This window comes from Morone saxatilis, unplaced genomic scaffold (assembly GCF_004916995.1).
Source record: "Morone saxatilis isolate NCDOM2014 unplaced genomic scaffold, NCSU_SB_2.0 Contig17, whole genome shotgun sequence".
Taxonomy (NCBI): domain Eukaryota; kingdom Metazoa; phylum Chordata; class Actinopteri; family Moronidae; genus Morone; species Morone saxatilis.
The window spans coordinates 2,739,222-2,753,948 of record NW_023339729.1 but is presented as its reverse complement, the minus strand read 5'-3'; the positions used below and the strand labels follow the sequence as shown (position 1 = coordinate 2,753,948).

At 41.1% G+C, this 14,727-nt stretch overlaps 1 protein-coding gene across 1 annotated transcript in view; it reads left to right on the top strand.

Annotated features, from left to right (window-relative positions):
- The window catches only part of sorcs3 (sortilin related VPS10 domain containing receptor 3), a 219,956-nt gene that overhangs the window by 70,716 nt on the left and 134,513 nt on the right, over positions 1–14,727 (top strand). The window contains exon 4 of the mRNA XM_035659531.1: positions 14,411–14,478. Coding sequence (XP_035515424.1) covers positions 14,411–14,478 — 68 coding nt within the window. The remainder of the gene's footprint in view (positions 1–14,410; positions 14,479–14,727) is intronic.

Below are 14,727 nucleotides of genomic sequence, written 5' to 3'. Positions count from 1 at the left end.
AAAGCCAGGATACTGTGACTAAACTAGATCAAGCCTAGCTTTTTCAGTTATCCTGGATGTCTTAATTCTGCATTGTGACAGCCCCCTGTTCATTTTGTTCAATACTGGTGTAAAATCAATAAACCGATTCAAAAAGACTAAAAGTTATTGACATAATGTTTGGTGAGTTGTCCACTAATCAGAAGGTTGGCAGTTCAAACCCCAGCTCCTCCTGCTGCATTTCCAAGTGCCCTTGAGTCAAACTCTGAACCCCAAATTACTTACTAATAATTAAATTAATTTGTGACATGTAGTGTAAAGCACTTTGAGTGGTGGGGAGACATGGAAAGTATTATATATGTGCATACCATTTAAAGTGAGTTTTTTTTAGCTCCAGTTATCGAGTCTTACTTTATGACACTTCTCTAATTGTGTTACTGTAAGCCTGTTTGTCACAAGCAGGGGAACAAGGAGTGTTGGACCGAAATGCAAGACAGATAGGAAGTAGAGCTGATGCAGTCCATATGATTTAATAATAACAAAATACAAGGCTTATGGGATGGTGAGGCAAGTGATTGTCAGAACCAGAGAAACAGTCCAACAAAGGCAAACAAATCCAACAAAAAAGACGAGACAGGCAGGGTACAGGAAAACGAGATACCAATCCAAAAACCACCAGGAGAATAAACACTAAGAAAGAGCTGGGACGCTTCACACACTGACAAAGACGAACTGGCAACTAGGGCAAAGGAACACACACTGATGGGTGGGAGGATAACTCGACAAAACTGGCAGGAAAACAGACAAATACAGGAAGTGAAGTCACTGACACCAGAGGAGAGGCAAGTATTACAAAATAAAACAGGAAACAACTAAACTAAAAGCCCAAATGATGACAGTTTTTCATGTTTATGCCTCAATCCTCATATTTTGTCTTGCAATGTAAAGCACATTGAGTTTAGGTGTAATAAAATGTGATATAAAAACAAACTTGCCTAGTGCTGAACATAGCATTGTGCGGCATTGTTTAATGTTGAGCATGGCTTGATGTTAGTATTTAGCCTCAAAGCACCCGCTGTGCCCCAAGCAGCAGCGCCCGAACAAGAGATGTTAGCATGGCTGTAGACTCTTAGTCTTTTTTTTCCTTATGGGAGAGAAAGTGCGATTCATGAGAAATACTGAAAATAAAGAGAGTAAGTGACAGAGTAAAGACAAACCATCAGTTTTCTTTGTTATCTGTTATTACAAAGTTTCTTCACTGTAAAAAAACCTCTTTGGCCTGAAATGATTCCCCAAACACAGCCCATCCATCAGGTAGAAGGCATAACAGTAATGGATGGTGCGCCCGGGTGGCATCAGCCCCACACTGTCTGCTAACCCAGCATTGTCACAGCAGATGTCGGTGTAAGCAACCCCTGAGCCATCAGCGAGCTGGCTTGTGTCGAGGCGAGCCGATGGATCAAGTGCCTGATGGATAACATAATGTCCCTGAGAGGACAACATACTGCAATTTTAGTTATGCCTAGCTCAATTCTGATGCTTTTAATGTGTCTGCGGTGTCCAGCTAGGAACACCTGCATCAGTTAGCACCCCACCATAGTGTACCATCCTGAGACAGGAGATGGCATCAGAGCTGTAGGGGAAAATGTATTTAGAGTTTACGACAGAGACTGGTGTTAATCAGCTGTCCCGTTGCCTCCACATCGTGTCACCTCTGAGAAGATTTGCAATGACACACAAGTACGCCTGTAGTTAAAGCTCTCTGCTTCGCCTCTCCTCTCTTCTCCTCTGCTGCTGCTGACACCAGAGCGGGGAAAATTACCAGAGCTCAGAGAGAGAAAAAAAAAAGAAATAATGTGAAGATGTAAATGACAGACTCCAACTAATTCCTGCTGCTCCTTCGCTGAATAAAGAGCAATATGTCCCTCTAATCAGAAATGATGTGCCTGCGGTAACACGGGGGAAAAAAAAGCATATTCGAGCTCTCTGTAGTGGAAGATGACTCTGATTAGATTAATAGTAGCTTGTGCTCGAGGATGTGTTTAGACCTTCAGCTGTCAGGGTAATTCACGCTTTTTGAGAATCAAGCTAGCAGTCTTCCTTGTAGTAATAGTATACAGTGAGTCTTTCTGTCTTAAAGAAATTTCACAATAACCACAATAGCTGTGGCTGCTGACACCTCCCACCCTGGATCCCCTGCTCTGACACCAGCCAGTCTCTCATGTCTCCTTCCACTTGCGAATTTATTTTTCACACTAATTTGCAATAGAAAACTGACCAATTTCCTGCCAAAAACTGGGTAATGCAGAATATTTCCCACTCATACATTGCAGTCAGATGTCTGTCACTGTCTTGTGAGCTGCAGACCATCAGTCCATCTTGTTCCCTCTGGCAAGAAGTGCATAATGCTTCTGTAAGGTACCAGAACTTTGAAATTGCACCTTCCTCCTTATTGTCTTCTCCACATGAAAAATAAATAAATAAATAAATCACCCAATGCTTTCAGCACCCTGCAGAATTTCAAAGATAATCATACATTTAATAAAAACACATTTCATTTTACACATTTTTGTTTCTATGAGCAATTGAGCATTTAATCACTTTGGCACAAAGGTTCTCATGCACTCTAAAAAGCACTAAAAGATATTTAGAGATCTGATTGAGTATTGTCCTGTATTATCTTTTAAAGGGCCACCCCACCACTGTGTACACATTGTATACAGTACTTTCAAAAGTCTGGAAAACTCAGGCTTTGAGAGTATAAAACTTTAACAAAAATATTGCGTTACAAACCTGGGGACATGGAGTTTTAAGATCCCTTCCAGGCTGGTACCCTGTTTTGGCACATACCATATACTGGCATTGTGCACAGTTTGATTCCTGGTCTTAGTTGCATGTCGTGCAACCTCATTCTCCCCATATTCCCTGTGGCTTTCTGCACTCAAACAAAAAGTCAAACAAAAAGTCAGAATTGTAGCCCAATTAAGTGCAATTCATACAAGTTAATGTATTTGCTTATAAAACCTTTAAGAATTATTTTGCTGCCATTTCTTGCTAGGTTTGGTTTTAGTGGTTTTGACCCACATTTGATTGCACCTGGGTTTAGATTTAAAGCTGCAGTAGGTAACGTTACCTACTGCAGCTCTAACTTGAGGCAGATGTGACTATAAATCTGCACAGAATGGCATGCATGTACTGAATTATCTCAAATCATGATAAAAAAAGAATGAGGTTATAAAAAGACAAAAAGTTGTCATGCACAGTTTAATGTATGCACACAGGTCCACAGGCTATCCACTAGCCTCAACACACACAAACAGTATATACTCAATTTCTTTTTAACTTTCCTCTCAGATAAGGAAGGCCTTTGTGATTTGTTGTGACTATTTCTATTTAGACTGTAGCTTCTTGAATTAATACACTTTTCCCTTGGAAGAACATGTTGGATTATGAAATAAACAATACTGTTATTAGTAGAGGCCATACTGAACAGCATTTTACTTTTGACATTCCAAGCTCTTTCTGTGCTGCAGTCCATTCTTCAATATGAGGTATGCATTTCTTCCCATATGCACAGCAGCTACAGCCCCATTTTCTAATTAGTGAACAGGCAGGGCTACGTTTTTATAAAAATAGTTCCCTCAAGGAAATAGAAATTCTTTGAACATCTCCCAGATTGTCACTGTGGGCTCCCACTGAATTAACCCTCCATGTATTTAAGGATAAGATGTGAAAAATCTGATGCAGCAGAACAAAGGAAACTGGACTGCTTTGCCACTCTTTTGTTTTACTGTCAAAGATATATTATAATAGTTTCACATCCTTTCTTTAATAATCAGCTCATGAGATTGTGGGATGTCTTTTTTGTTGGTTTCACTGTGATGTCTGGCTAGTCTGTGTCTGTGTGTCAATAAAAAAAATCCACCGCTTCGCTTTTTCTTATCTGCCTCTGTGTTATATCGTATGATGGGCTAAAGCCAGGGAGCCTACACAGTCTTTGTTTTTATTGCACCCTTGCTTGCACTGTGATAAGCTCTTACCCCCGGTGCAGGCTCCACGGCCAGCCAGATAGTGTTTGCTTCGCTTGACTTCCTCAAGAGCTGGCCAGATGTACCATGGGAAAGGGGGAAGAAAGGGCAAATAGGAGATTTTAGTGGCTGGTGACCTGCATTCTCTTAACATGCCTAAAATAGCCCATGCAAACGGAGGCTATTAATAATAATGTTGAAGTTACTTGGGGACTTGAAGGAGCAGCATTTTTCCATTTGTTTGTTAAGGCAATATAGATTTCCTTTTGAATCTGCACACATTTTTACAGGTAGTAAAGCCTAATTAGCTGTTAGAATGAGGCGGATGTCTTACCTTGCACTGTGAAGCTGGCTGCATGCAGGAAACATTCTGACCGTAATCCAAAGAGGGTAAAACAAATGGCAGGGATTACTTAAAACACAGATTCAAATCTGAGGACTGTCACTGCTTATTTTTTTTTTGTTTTTCAGATCAATCATCCATCAGCCTACTGCTATCACTCAAAATGCCAGTAAGCTAGTAGCTCAGCCTCCTGCTTTGCATATAGGCAGCCAGTTCATGGCAGTGCAGCAAAAAGCAGTGCGAGTTAAAGAAATTGCTTTGCAATTTCCTTTTGACGTTAGTTACGTTTCAGCTTTTCCATATCACCCATGCCAGAATATCCTTGCTTTTCTGACAAATTATAATCACTGTCTGAAGAAGATATAGCTCTTTAGACTCTTTAGAAACTGTGGATCCAGAATGGCTGCAGCTCTGCGAGCATTTGCAGCTGCTTTACAGACAGTGGTTGTTATGGTAACGTTTCTATCTCAGGTCTTTGAAGCTAAGGTAGGATATAGTGTGCTTGTGTGAAATGGAAGAACCCAAAACTTTTTTTTGGGAGGGAATGCACAGCGTAATATGACAGGTTTATCTTGCTGGAAAGGTTATTCCTCCCACGCTCTAAAAGTCCAGCTCAGGCGATAAAGCAGATAGTCCCACAATCTCACTGCTGCCATGCAGGCCACTTGATTGGTTTATCAATTGACCTTTCTCTCACCTTGTAGCACCCTATTGATCCTCCGGCTCCTTTCTGAATGCCATGTCACCTGCTCAACCAGAAACCTATGTTGCACCAGTCAGTGATAAAGCAATCCAATGAAGAGCTTTTGCTCCAGTAATATCTGACACTTGAAAAGTTCAACTTAAGTTACTTGAAAGAAAAAGTTGTGCTATTTAAGAGCCTCGAGTGGAAAACTAACATGATGATTAAATCTCTAATCTCCTTTAAGTCCCCCTCCAATCAAAAATGTGTTTTGCTTATTGTTAGCTCACTTGGATGTTTGAGCTTCACAGAATGATGTGTGTGCAGAGTTTGACACTAGAAGGTTGTTTTCACCGCTGAAGGGGAAAGTTTCTCTAAATCTGAGTTCAAGGTGCGTACGTATGAGCAATTTACACAAGAGCTTATTACAGTGAAAGCAAGGGTGCTATCAAAATAAAACAAAGACAGTAGGCTCCCTGACTTTACCCCATCATACGATACAACACAGAAACAGATAACCAACCTGAAGGCTCTACTGCACATATTGTGAACTGACTAAGAATTACACACTGTTGAGGTAATTCACATTTTTTAGTAGATGTCTTAAAACATGTCTGGAGTCGATCTTTAAATAAGTAAAATCAGTTGTTAGGGTGAATTTGGCTAGAAGGCTAACAGTGAAGTCTGTGGGCCAGAAAACCAAAACAATGGTCTAAAAATGGACAAAAAAACTGCTGTCACATTTAACACATTACTTTTAAAAATAAAGTGTTAAAAACAGAACTTAATTTAATGATTTGTTATGGCCACACGTGATTAAAGCTGCAGTAGGTAACTCTTCTTTGTGTTGACAGTAGTCAGACAATCTGTAAAAAGATCAGGTTCCTCTGGCTCCTACTAATGCTTCTAATGCCATTTGCAAGAATCCACCGGGCCCAGACAAAAACAACCAATCAGAGCTGAGAAACATATTAAGACGTTTGGAGTTGAGGCTTGAAGATAGTTAATTGTTGAGTCTCATTCCCAAAGCATCTGTATTTGACGCTCTGATTGGTTGCTTTCGTTCAGACCTGGTGGATTCTTACAAATGCCATTAGTAGCAGTAGGAGGAGCCAGAGCAAATATGACAATAAATTACTTTAAGAAAAATGATTTAAGTTCAGTGAAAAAAGTCTTAAGATTTGTAACTAAAATTAAATTGCAATGGAAGTGGTGACGGTTGCGACCCTGCACTGTAACCATTCGGCTACCAGGTTGCTCCACATACAATAAACAATGAGTGCATCAAAACAGCAAACTCATTAGTATTACTAATATTTGAGCCACACTGTACAATCTAAGAATGTCATTAAAGGGTGCATGGTAATCATTTTGGGGTGACTGAACACTTCTTGGATTTAAAGGCTGACCCACAATTCAGTATTGCACTTTAAATCTTGTCTTTATGTCTTATGTAAAGCACTTTGAATTGCTTTGTAGTTGAAAGATGCTATACAAATACATTTGCTCCTAAGAGGCTGTGACATCCTGACTTTAAATTTCTAATACAGTTGATGTTTAAAAAATCTTTAATACTGCACCTCTTATACCATCACCTTCATCATTAGACAGAGCCACAGAAGATAGGATCCCTGTAAGTAGCACAGCAATTTCATTCCTCATCGTAGTGCAACAGCCACTTTAATCAGGGATCCTGTCAGTGTACAACTCAAAGTTTATGCCTATTTACTTTAATAGGCCAAAACAGACTTAGATGGTGGAGGAGAGAGAATGAAAGTCAAAAGTAAAAGAAGAGGGGAGGCATGGAGGGGCATGAGGAAGAGGGAAAATGTGAAGGTTTGGGTCACATTAGAAACGGAATTTGTGAAACAACTGAGAGAATAAAGAAAGGAGGTCGGCAACGAGACTATGAAAAAGCAAGGGAAACCACTACAAGGGGAAGAGGAAAAAAACATGCTCAGATTAAGAGACATAAAGTGGCATTAGTTGGGAGGAATACTCAGAGTTGGTGAGGTAATGGAGGGGTGAGATGTGGCCGGCGAGAAAAAAGGGAGCAGGGGAAAGCTAGACACATGACGGATGCAATAAATGAGAGAGGACTTCACTCCGGGGAGGCATATGAGGAAGGAGGGAAATAAAAGCAGGGAGGGAGTGATTCAGATACAGAGAGATGGAGACAGAAAGCGTGAGGAGGAGTGTGAAGAGGCAGAGTGACGGAGGGAGCTGTAAGGAAGTGGAGTGAGTGATGTCCAGAAGGGGCACAGTAACTGCAGTATGGCCTTAATGGGACTGTAACATGCCAACAGCTAACAGATTCCCTGTTGGAACGCATTTACACACGCAAACATTTTACATCTTAATTCACTTCCTTTCATCCACAGCTGGCCTTCATCTCAGAAGTGTTACATGTATTTAATTTGTGCATTATACCAATAAGTTAATTGCAACACTCAGAGTGGCGAGCTTAAGCTGCCCTGAGCAATAATCGTATCTTTTCAAGGCTAAAAAGGATTATTATATTTTTGTAGTATGTGTTTAGAATTATCTGTCCATGTACAGCTCATGCACATACAGGGCTTTTGCATCACATATTACCTTTAACTGCACAGTACGCTAGAAACATACAGCATAGAGGCTTTTCAGCAGCATCCGACAGTCAGAGACAGATGTGATGCACCCAGCTCTAGCTCTCAATCCTTTGCTTCCTATCAAGATCCTCACATTATTTAAGGCTGACATGGAAGCTTGACATAGTATTTGTGGGATACTATGCACAAAAAGCTCAAGGCTCTCCGCCTTTGTACTCTGGAACAAGTCTGATTGTGACTGCAGACTCCATTTTCAATGCCGAAGGACATGAGTTTTGTAATTAACACAGGTGGATAGTAAAATAGGAAGAAACGTCCACAGCAACAATGTCTGTCTTTCTTTTTTTAATTATTTAAGCCTGAAATTGATATGGGTTCATGGGTTGAAGTTATTAAAAATGTAGTTCATCTTGTTCATCTTATGAGGCTGTTCTAATAGTTTTTCTAATATACTGTATATATAGCAACCTCTGATCAACCCATATCAATTTTATGCTTAAATTAACAACTTCCAGTTAGTTCTGCCTATTTCCGCCTTAAGCACTACCCACTATTGGTTCAGATAAGATACAGATAATATTGTACATTCCTAGTATTGTAGGCTACTGTTCCTGCTTAGCCTGATTTGATGGTGTGAAAATTATTTTGTCACACATTTTTTGCTATTATACAGTATAAGGGACAAACAGTTCTCCAGCAACCACCAATTAAATATAACATCAATAAACTAATGTTAGCTAACAAGCTATTGTTAGCTATACAACCACTAGCTGCAGAGTTAGTAAACATGTTACTGGCACATAGTTGGTTCCATTGTCCCCGATAAAATATCTGGCTCTATAGCTTGCTTCATGGTATGTTAACCAGCTAGCTGCTAACATTGTCTGTTGGACATTCTGTGCTACCATTTGGAGCTTTATCAATGTCTACTGTGGCTGGAATAATTAAAGGACCAATGTGTAGGATTTTGTGACATCTAGCGGAGAAGTTTTACATTGCAACAGCCATATTTTTGCCTTATTTGAGCCATTGTATAAAAATTATTAAAGAGAGCAGAGAATAAAACTAATGGTTATCTTCAATTATGTTCTAATAATGAGTATTTCATTTGCTTTGCAGCAACCCTTTGACCAAAATATTGAACTGACAGATAAGACGTGATCCAGAGAGCCCAGCCCTCTTTGTTGCTATCAGGAAAACAAAGGCAGCAGATGACAGTTTAGTCCTGTATGTCAGATATACACTCCCCCTCTTTAATTTAACCTTGTATTTGCCCCCATTTATGATGCATATAGTCATTCCAAAACATCTCAATGTGTATTTATCCACTTTCTATTAGTCAATAGCTTCATTTTCTGACATGGTCATGCCAAATTGTGTGAAAGGATTCAATGTTTTTCTGCCTTGCCTTGATGTCATCTGGTAGCATTGTAGCCACCAGTTGACAATGTGTCTCATAAACCGTTCTCGCCAATTGACAGAGTAATTGCTCAGCTGTTGACATGCTACTGAGAGGCTTAATCACTTCTAGATAATGATCAGTTCCAGCTGCCATTTTGGTGTCGACTATCCTGACATTTGTTTGCAGACTACTAAAAGCTTGTTTTCAGTTGTGTGTGAGACTGTCAATACTGGAGTACCATGACATTTTGCAATCAAAGGCACAGAGAGCTCTTTTGTTCAGAACGGAGCACACAAAGCAGGCTTCTTTGAAATAGTTTGAGGTGAAATACAAAGTGTCTGAGAAGTTGTATTTGAGAAGATCCATGTGGAGGGGATGTGGATTTGAATTTCTGAATCTTTTCTTTTGCTTTGATCAGTTACTTTGATACCACTAGCCTTTGAATAGAGTAAAATGAAATATGAATCAGGAATAATAAAAGTATAAATGCTGCACAGGGGGAACTTTACTTAATCAAATCAATCTTATCTAACATCCTTGTCAATTTTTTGCTCCATTGTTCTCCATTCTGTACACTGCATTGGTAAAACCACACCAAATTATGGCTGTCAATGCTGCGTTAGCTTTTGGTTTTCACTCTACTCAGCAAGATTTAAAGCTGCAGTAGGTAGTTATTATAAAAATGTGTTTTGTCATATTTGCTGAATCTTTCCTTATATCCTGACTGTAGAACATGAGACAGATAGTCTGTGAAAAAAATCAGGTTCCTCTGGTCCTAGTACTCCTAATGGCATTTGCAAGAATCCACCAGGCCTGAACAAAAACAACTGTTCAGAGCCAAGAAAGATTTGATTGAGTTGAGTTGATTGTTGTGTATCATTACCAGATCATCAAATACCAACCCTGTGCATGAGACTCAATAATTAGCTATGTTCAAGCCTCCATCCCAAAGCGTCTTGATATCTTTCTTGTCTCTGATTGGTCCTTTTCTTTTGGATACAATAGATGTTTTGTAGTTCAAATATTTCCATTTGGGGCCTTTTCCAAGCAAATATTGATATATGTGATTAAATCAGCATATATTGCTGCCACCCCTTAAAGTCTCAATGCAATGAATATTTCTGTAAATCTGTTTGTAGAAGTTTAATTTAATGGCCTTGCTTAGCTGCCTTGCACCACAACCTGACACTGAAAGTGAAAACTCTTCAAGTCATAATCACAGTTAAACTATCACTCTTTAAAAAGAGGACTTGAACATTTTCCTCAAAAAAGTAAATAGCACTGCCATCAACGCAATATGAGCTGAACCAATATTCAAAAGTGTGTCTGGCACTTTGACTGGGTCTTTTAAGGACAGGGGGACATTTAGTTACGCTAATAATATGTTTTCACCACAGTTGGTTAATTGCCGAGGCAACAAGGCTAATGCAACTGCAATGTGACTGACATTTTGATTCAATAATTGCAAGTCAGCTGGGGGATTCAGAAGGGGAGAGCGTACTTGAAATACAGACACCGCAAGTTTGTCCTTCCATTACACCCGCTGTCTGCTGAACAAAGACCAGGAACATTTGTGAGCAAGCATGTAAATAAACAGTAAGAGTGTTTGCAAATCCCCAAGCCTTTTTTCATTCAGGTATGTGGCATAATGCATTAAACATTCTTTAAAGGAGGCTTTTAAGGTTGGCTGAAAAGATATTTCTGAGACGCAGTTTAAGATTTCCTTAAGAAGCGTTTGAAGGGACAATAGCATTTTCTCTGTTTTCCAGCTGGTGTCCTGGTTGTTCAATGCCAAGTTCAGATATAGACTGTCATGTGGGGATAAACAACTCGCATCTGTGTGTTTCACCCCCCCAAGCGGACGAGACCACACATCTCTGACAGCACAAAGCCCATGGGAGCACACACTCTCTCTCTGAGACACCCTCATTTCACTGGCACGCACGTACTGTATGCAACAAATATGCACCCAAATGGACATATGCACACGATCACACACGGATCTAGCTTTAATGTGTGGTGTGCAGCCACATGGCAAGAATCCATTTTCATCTTATTCAACATTGCCCTCTCCCTGGCACTGCAATCTTTCTTGGCCTGAACCATATGTTCACAGTCTTAGTAGGAGGATCCCTTGGGCATGTGGCACATCTTCTTCCCACAAGAAACCATCCAAAGGTCCCTGGTGCACGGCTGGCTTGCTCAAAGGGACTTGTAGGGGTAGCGAGGCTCAGCCAGAGGTGGAAAGGTCTTGCAAGTCTGCAGGCCTCAGAGCTTCACGAGGACATGAGTACACTGGTTCTTTTCCAATATGAGCAGAGACTCAGTTTCTACTGATGATTGCTGATGCCTGTCAGAAGAGTCAAAGCCACGCCTCCCACATCCCCTCCCAGCCAAGTGACTCAAGTCAAGCTTGTCAGGTTGCTTTAAACAAGCATTAGCATGTTGCGTGGAGGGGAATGCTAACGAGAGACGTGGATTCTAACGAGGAAGAGCAGCAGTCATTTAGTCAGAAAACAGTCAGAAAAACAGTACAGCATACAACACATGGACTGATGTATGAAAATAGCATCTGTTATGTAAAAGGATGTTTCCCCACTGAGGTCAGGTCAAGTGTGTAACAGATAAAAAATAATTACGTGTGTTTTTTCTTCCTTTTGCTTGACTAATTTTTTCACACCTCTCCGACGTGAATATCACTCGTGGATTTTACCAGATGGTTGAGTGTAAAAAACTAATTCCCCCCCCCCTAGTTAAGTTTATTACCTCTCATCTCTCTTGAAACTTCACACCCCCAGCTGTCTCTGTGCAACAGAGTTGTGATCCTCCACTCCGGAGTGGAGTATCACAGCTGACCACTGATCCCGTCATGGCAGACTTGGCCTTCATGTCTTGTGATTCGCTCTGAGGACTTGCACAGTGCTTATCAAAGTGCCCCGCCTGCTGATTATCTCTCCAAAAAGAGCCAGAGACCAAAGCTTGGTGCGGGACAAAAGTACGGTAGTGTTTCTACTCGGCCTCGCTTTCGATTTAATTCAAAGGGGAATCCCACTAGGTGGCAGCATTTAGACATAACCATATCGAAATAGTCAATCTGTCCCACTGCTGGAAGTCGCTTTGGTGTATGTATTAAGGTCTTTACAGGAGGCAGCAGTGATTACAATTGTTTCATAACTAATTCAAAACTTTGATCATGTTTATCGGCTTATCCACGCCTTGCGCCTTGGGCCAGGAATCCTTTTCTCTGCAGTCACGTCCTCCAGCTTTGCCAGTGCAATCCCAGCCAGAAAGTAATTAAGTCCCCCGCGCCAGGAGCTTTGGCTGATCCCCCAGATGCTAGTAACGACTCGTCGCGCTCGTCCGCAGCCGAAATCTGCTCGGCGTATATGTTGAAGTACACATACATGGCACCTTTGAATACTCCAAACAGTACGGCTCTCAAAATGGGTGGCAAGATACATCTCAAAATTAAATGCTTTGGGTCTAGGGGTAAACATTTGATTCACACTGCTCTGGTGGTTGACTGAAGCCATTAGGAATAACGTGTTGTGTTTCATGAACCGGAAGCTATAATGTGGAAATATGGAATGATAGCCGCCGCGAGCAATCATAACCCCGCCGCCGCGGGCCTCAGACAGGGATAAACGCAGACACTCACAGTGTATCAGGTTTACGTTGTGTACGTTCAGTTAATAAATACAAAAGAAAAAGACCATTCCACGGGGATATGTCGAGAACTGGAAGGAGCCCAGACATGAAACAGAAACAAGTGGAAGCACAAAAACGGACCAGCGTAACTGTGTAAATTAGTTTCTATCTAATTTGAGGTGCCACTTTTGTTGTTGGTGTCGTTTCTCGATTTATGCAGAGCGTGTGCAATAGATATTAGTGGGCGCCGCCTTAACGGTTTGGAGCTGCATTGACGAACCACGTGTCAGCGTACCACTCACCTCCGTTGTGGGTGGCGGAAAAACTCTCATGCGGCCGCCTGACCCCGTCTCAGCCAGCCAGCAGCACAGGCGCCTTGGTAGAGCCCCAGAACACACCACCAACGACAGCAGGATTATTCCCAGCCACAGGAACCGACCATCACCGACGAAGGCTCCTCCCCGGCTGCAATCTCCGCTCTCGTCCGTGCGCAGGGCCGTGCCCGACGTCGTCTTCCAGTGCGCATGTGTTTAGGTTAAGCTAGTCCGCGGCTACCTGGATGTTCGCCTCACCGGGAAACCAACCACCTGCGAGCAGCAAGCTGGCTCCAAAACTCTCTCTCGGCTGGAGGCGAGAAGTCAAAGGGAAACAATTAACGTCCATAAAAGTTACAACTCAGTTATAAACAACTTCTAAGTGGGACAGGAGACAGCACGTGAAAAAAATGCTCTTCGCAGGTTGTTCCCACGATCCATGGCTCCCATGCTCGCGCGACGAGATTCTCCCAGATAAACCGGAAATAAAAACGCTGAGGGTCATGAACCCTTAACATAAGTAAAGGAATTACTGTGACTTAACACACTGGAAAGTCTTAGCTCGTTTGATAACAAAGGACAAATACCACGAACTGGTAAAATGTAGTAAATCATTTCTTGACACAATATACCCTGGTTTAGAAATATTAAATCTATGGGGTAAAAACTTTCAATAAACTCAATAACTCATAATTCAGAAATCATCAACCAGATAGCGTTAAAATCCATGAGATAGATAGCAATGGAAGATAACACATTAAGAGAAACAAATAACTGATAGTGAATCAGGTTATTACACTTAACTGGAATCTTTCAACACAAAGCAGCAGTATTACTCTGAGCTCCCTCCAGATGTCTTAGTTCTTGACCCTGTCCTAACATGAATAGTTTGAAGTTTTGGGAAAAACTAGGTGCTAAGCTAAATTAACCGGTTGCTACTCTTAACAAAAAAAGTGTAAGTCTATTTCCCAAATTTTCAAAGTATGGCTTCAAGGGAGAGCTCAGATACCATGTAAGGAAAACTCATTTTGTCAGCTTATATCCGTGATCGCATTCTTTTGCTCATCACTTAAAGCTCATGTCCATAGGTGCCAGTTTGAAAGGATGAAAGTTGAAAAGTAGTTCAGCCAGTATTTTGAGATTTAGGCTCAGCTCCCTCTTCGCAACAACGCTCAAGTCAAGCGTCCGCATCTGATCTGTCACCAACCCATCTGTTGATCTTGTGTTCCATCTTGTCCTCACTGAGATACTTGAACTGCTTCACTTTTGATCCTGGTATTAGACCAGGATCTTAAGGGGCAGTTAAACAAAAGTGATACTCTCTGATGTCAGTAAAGATTCTGCCGCTGTGGAGAATTCATTACTGACTTTGATTGACTTATACAATGATTGTTGTGATTGATGGTTGAATTCCCTCTCTTTACAGGTGATCCTGATTTTAACCAAGCTGTACGACTTTCATATTGGCAGCGTGACTGAGAGCACTCTTTGGAGGTGAGTTGAAAGGAGTTTTTCGTTCATAAAATATTCACAAGTAGATGTCTTTGAATCCTGTAATGCTGCTCGAGAGGTGCCAATGGGTAGAATTAGCCTTTTACGGAGATCCTGCGATGGCCTTGATGTTTTGGGTAATTGATCAGTCAGGTTAATATATTTTCCTGTGACTGACAACTAACAGCATCTGACTTTACCCACTGTATAAACCCTTAAAAAAAGATGCTAGACTTCTTCATCTCGGTTTTG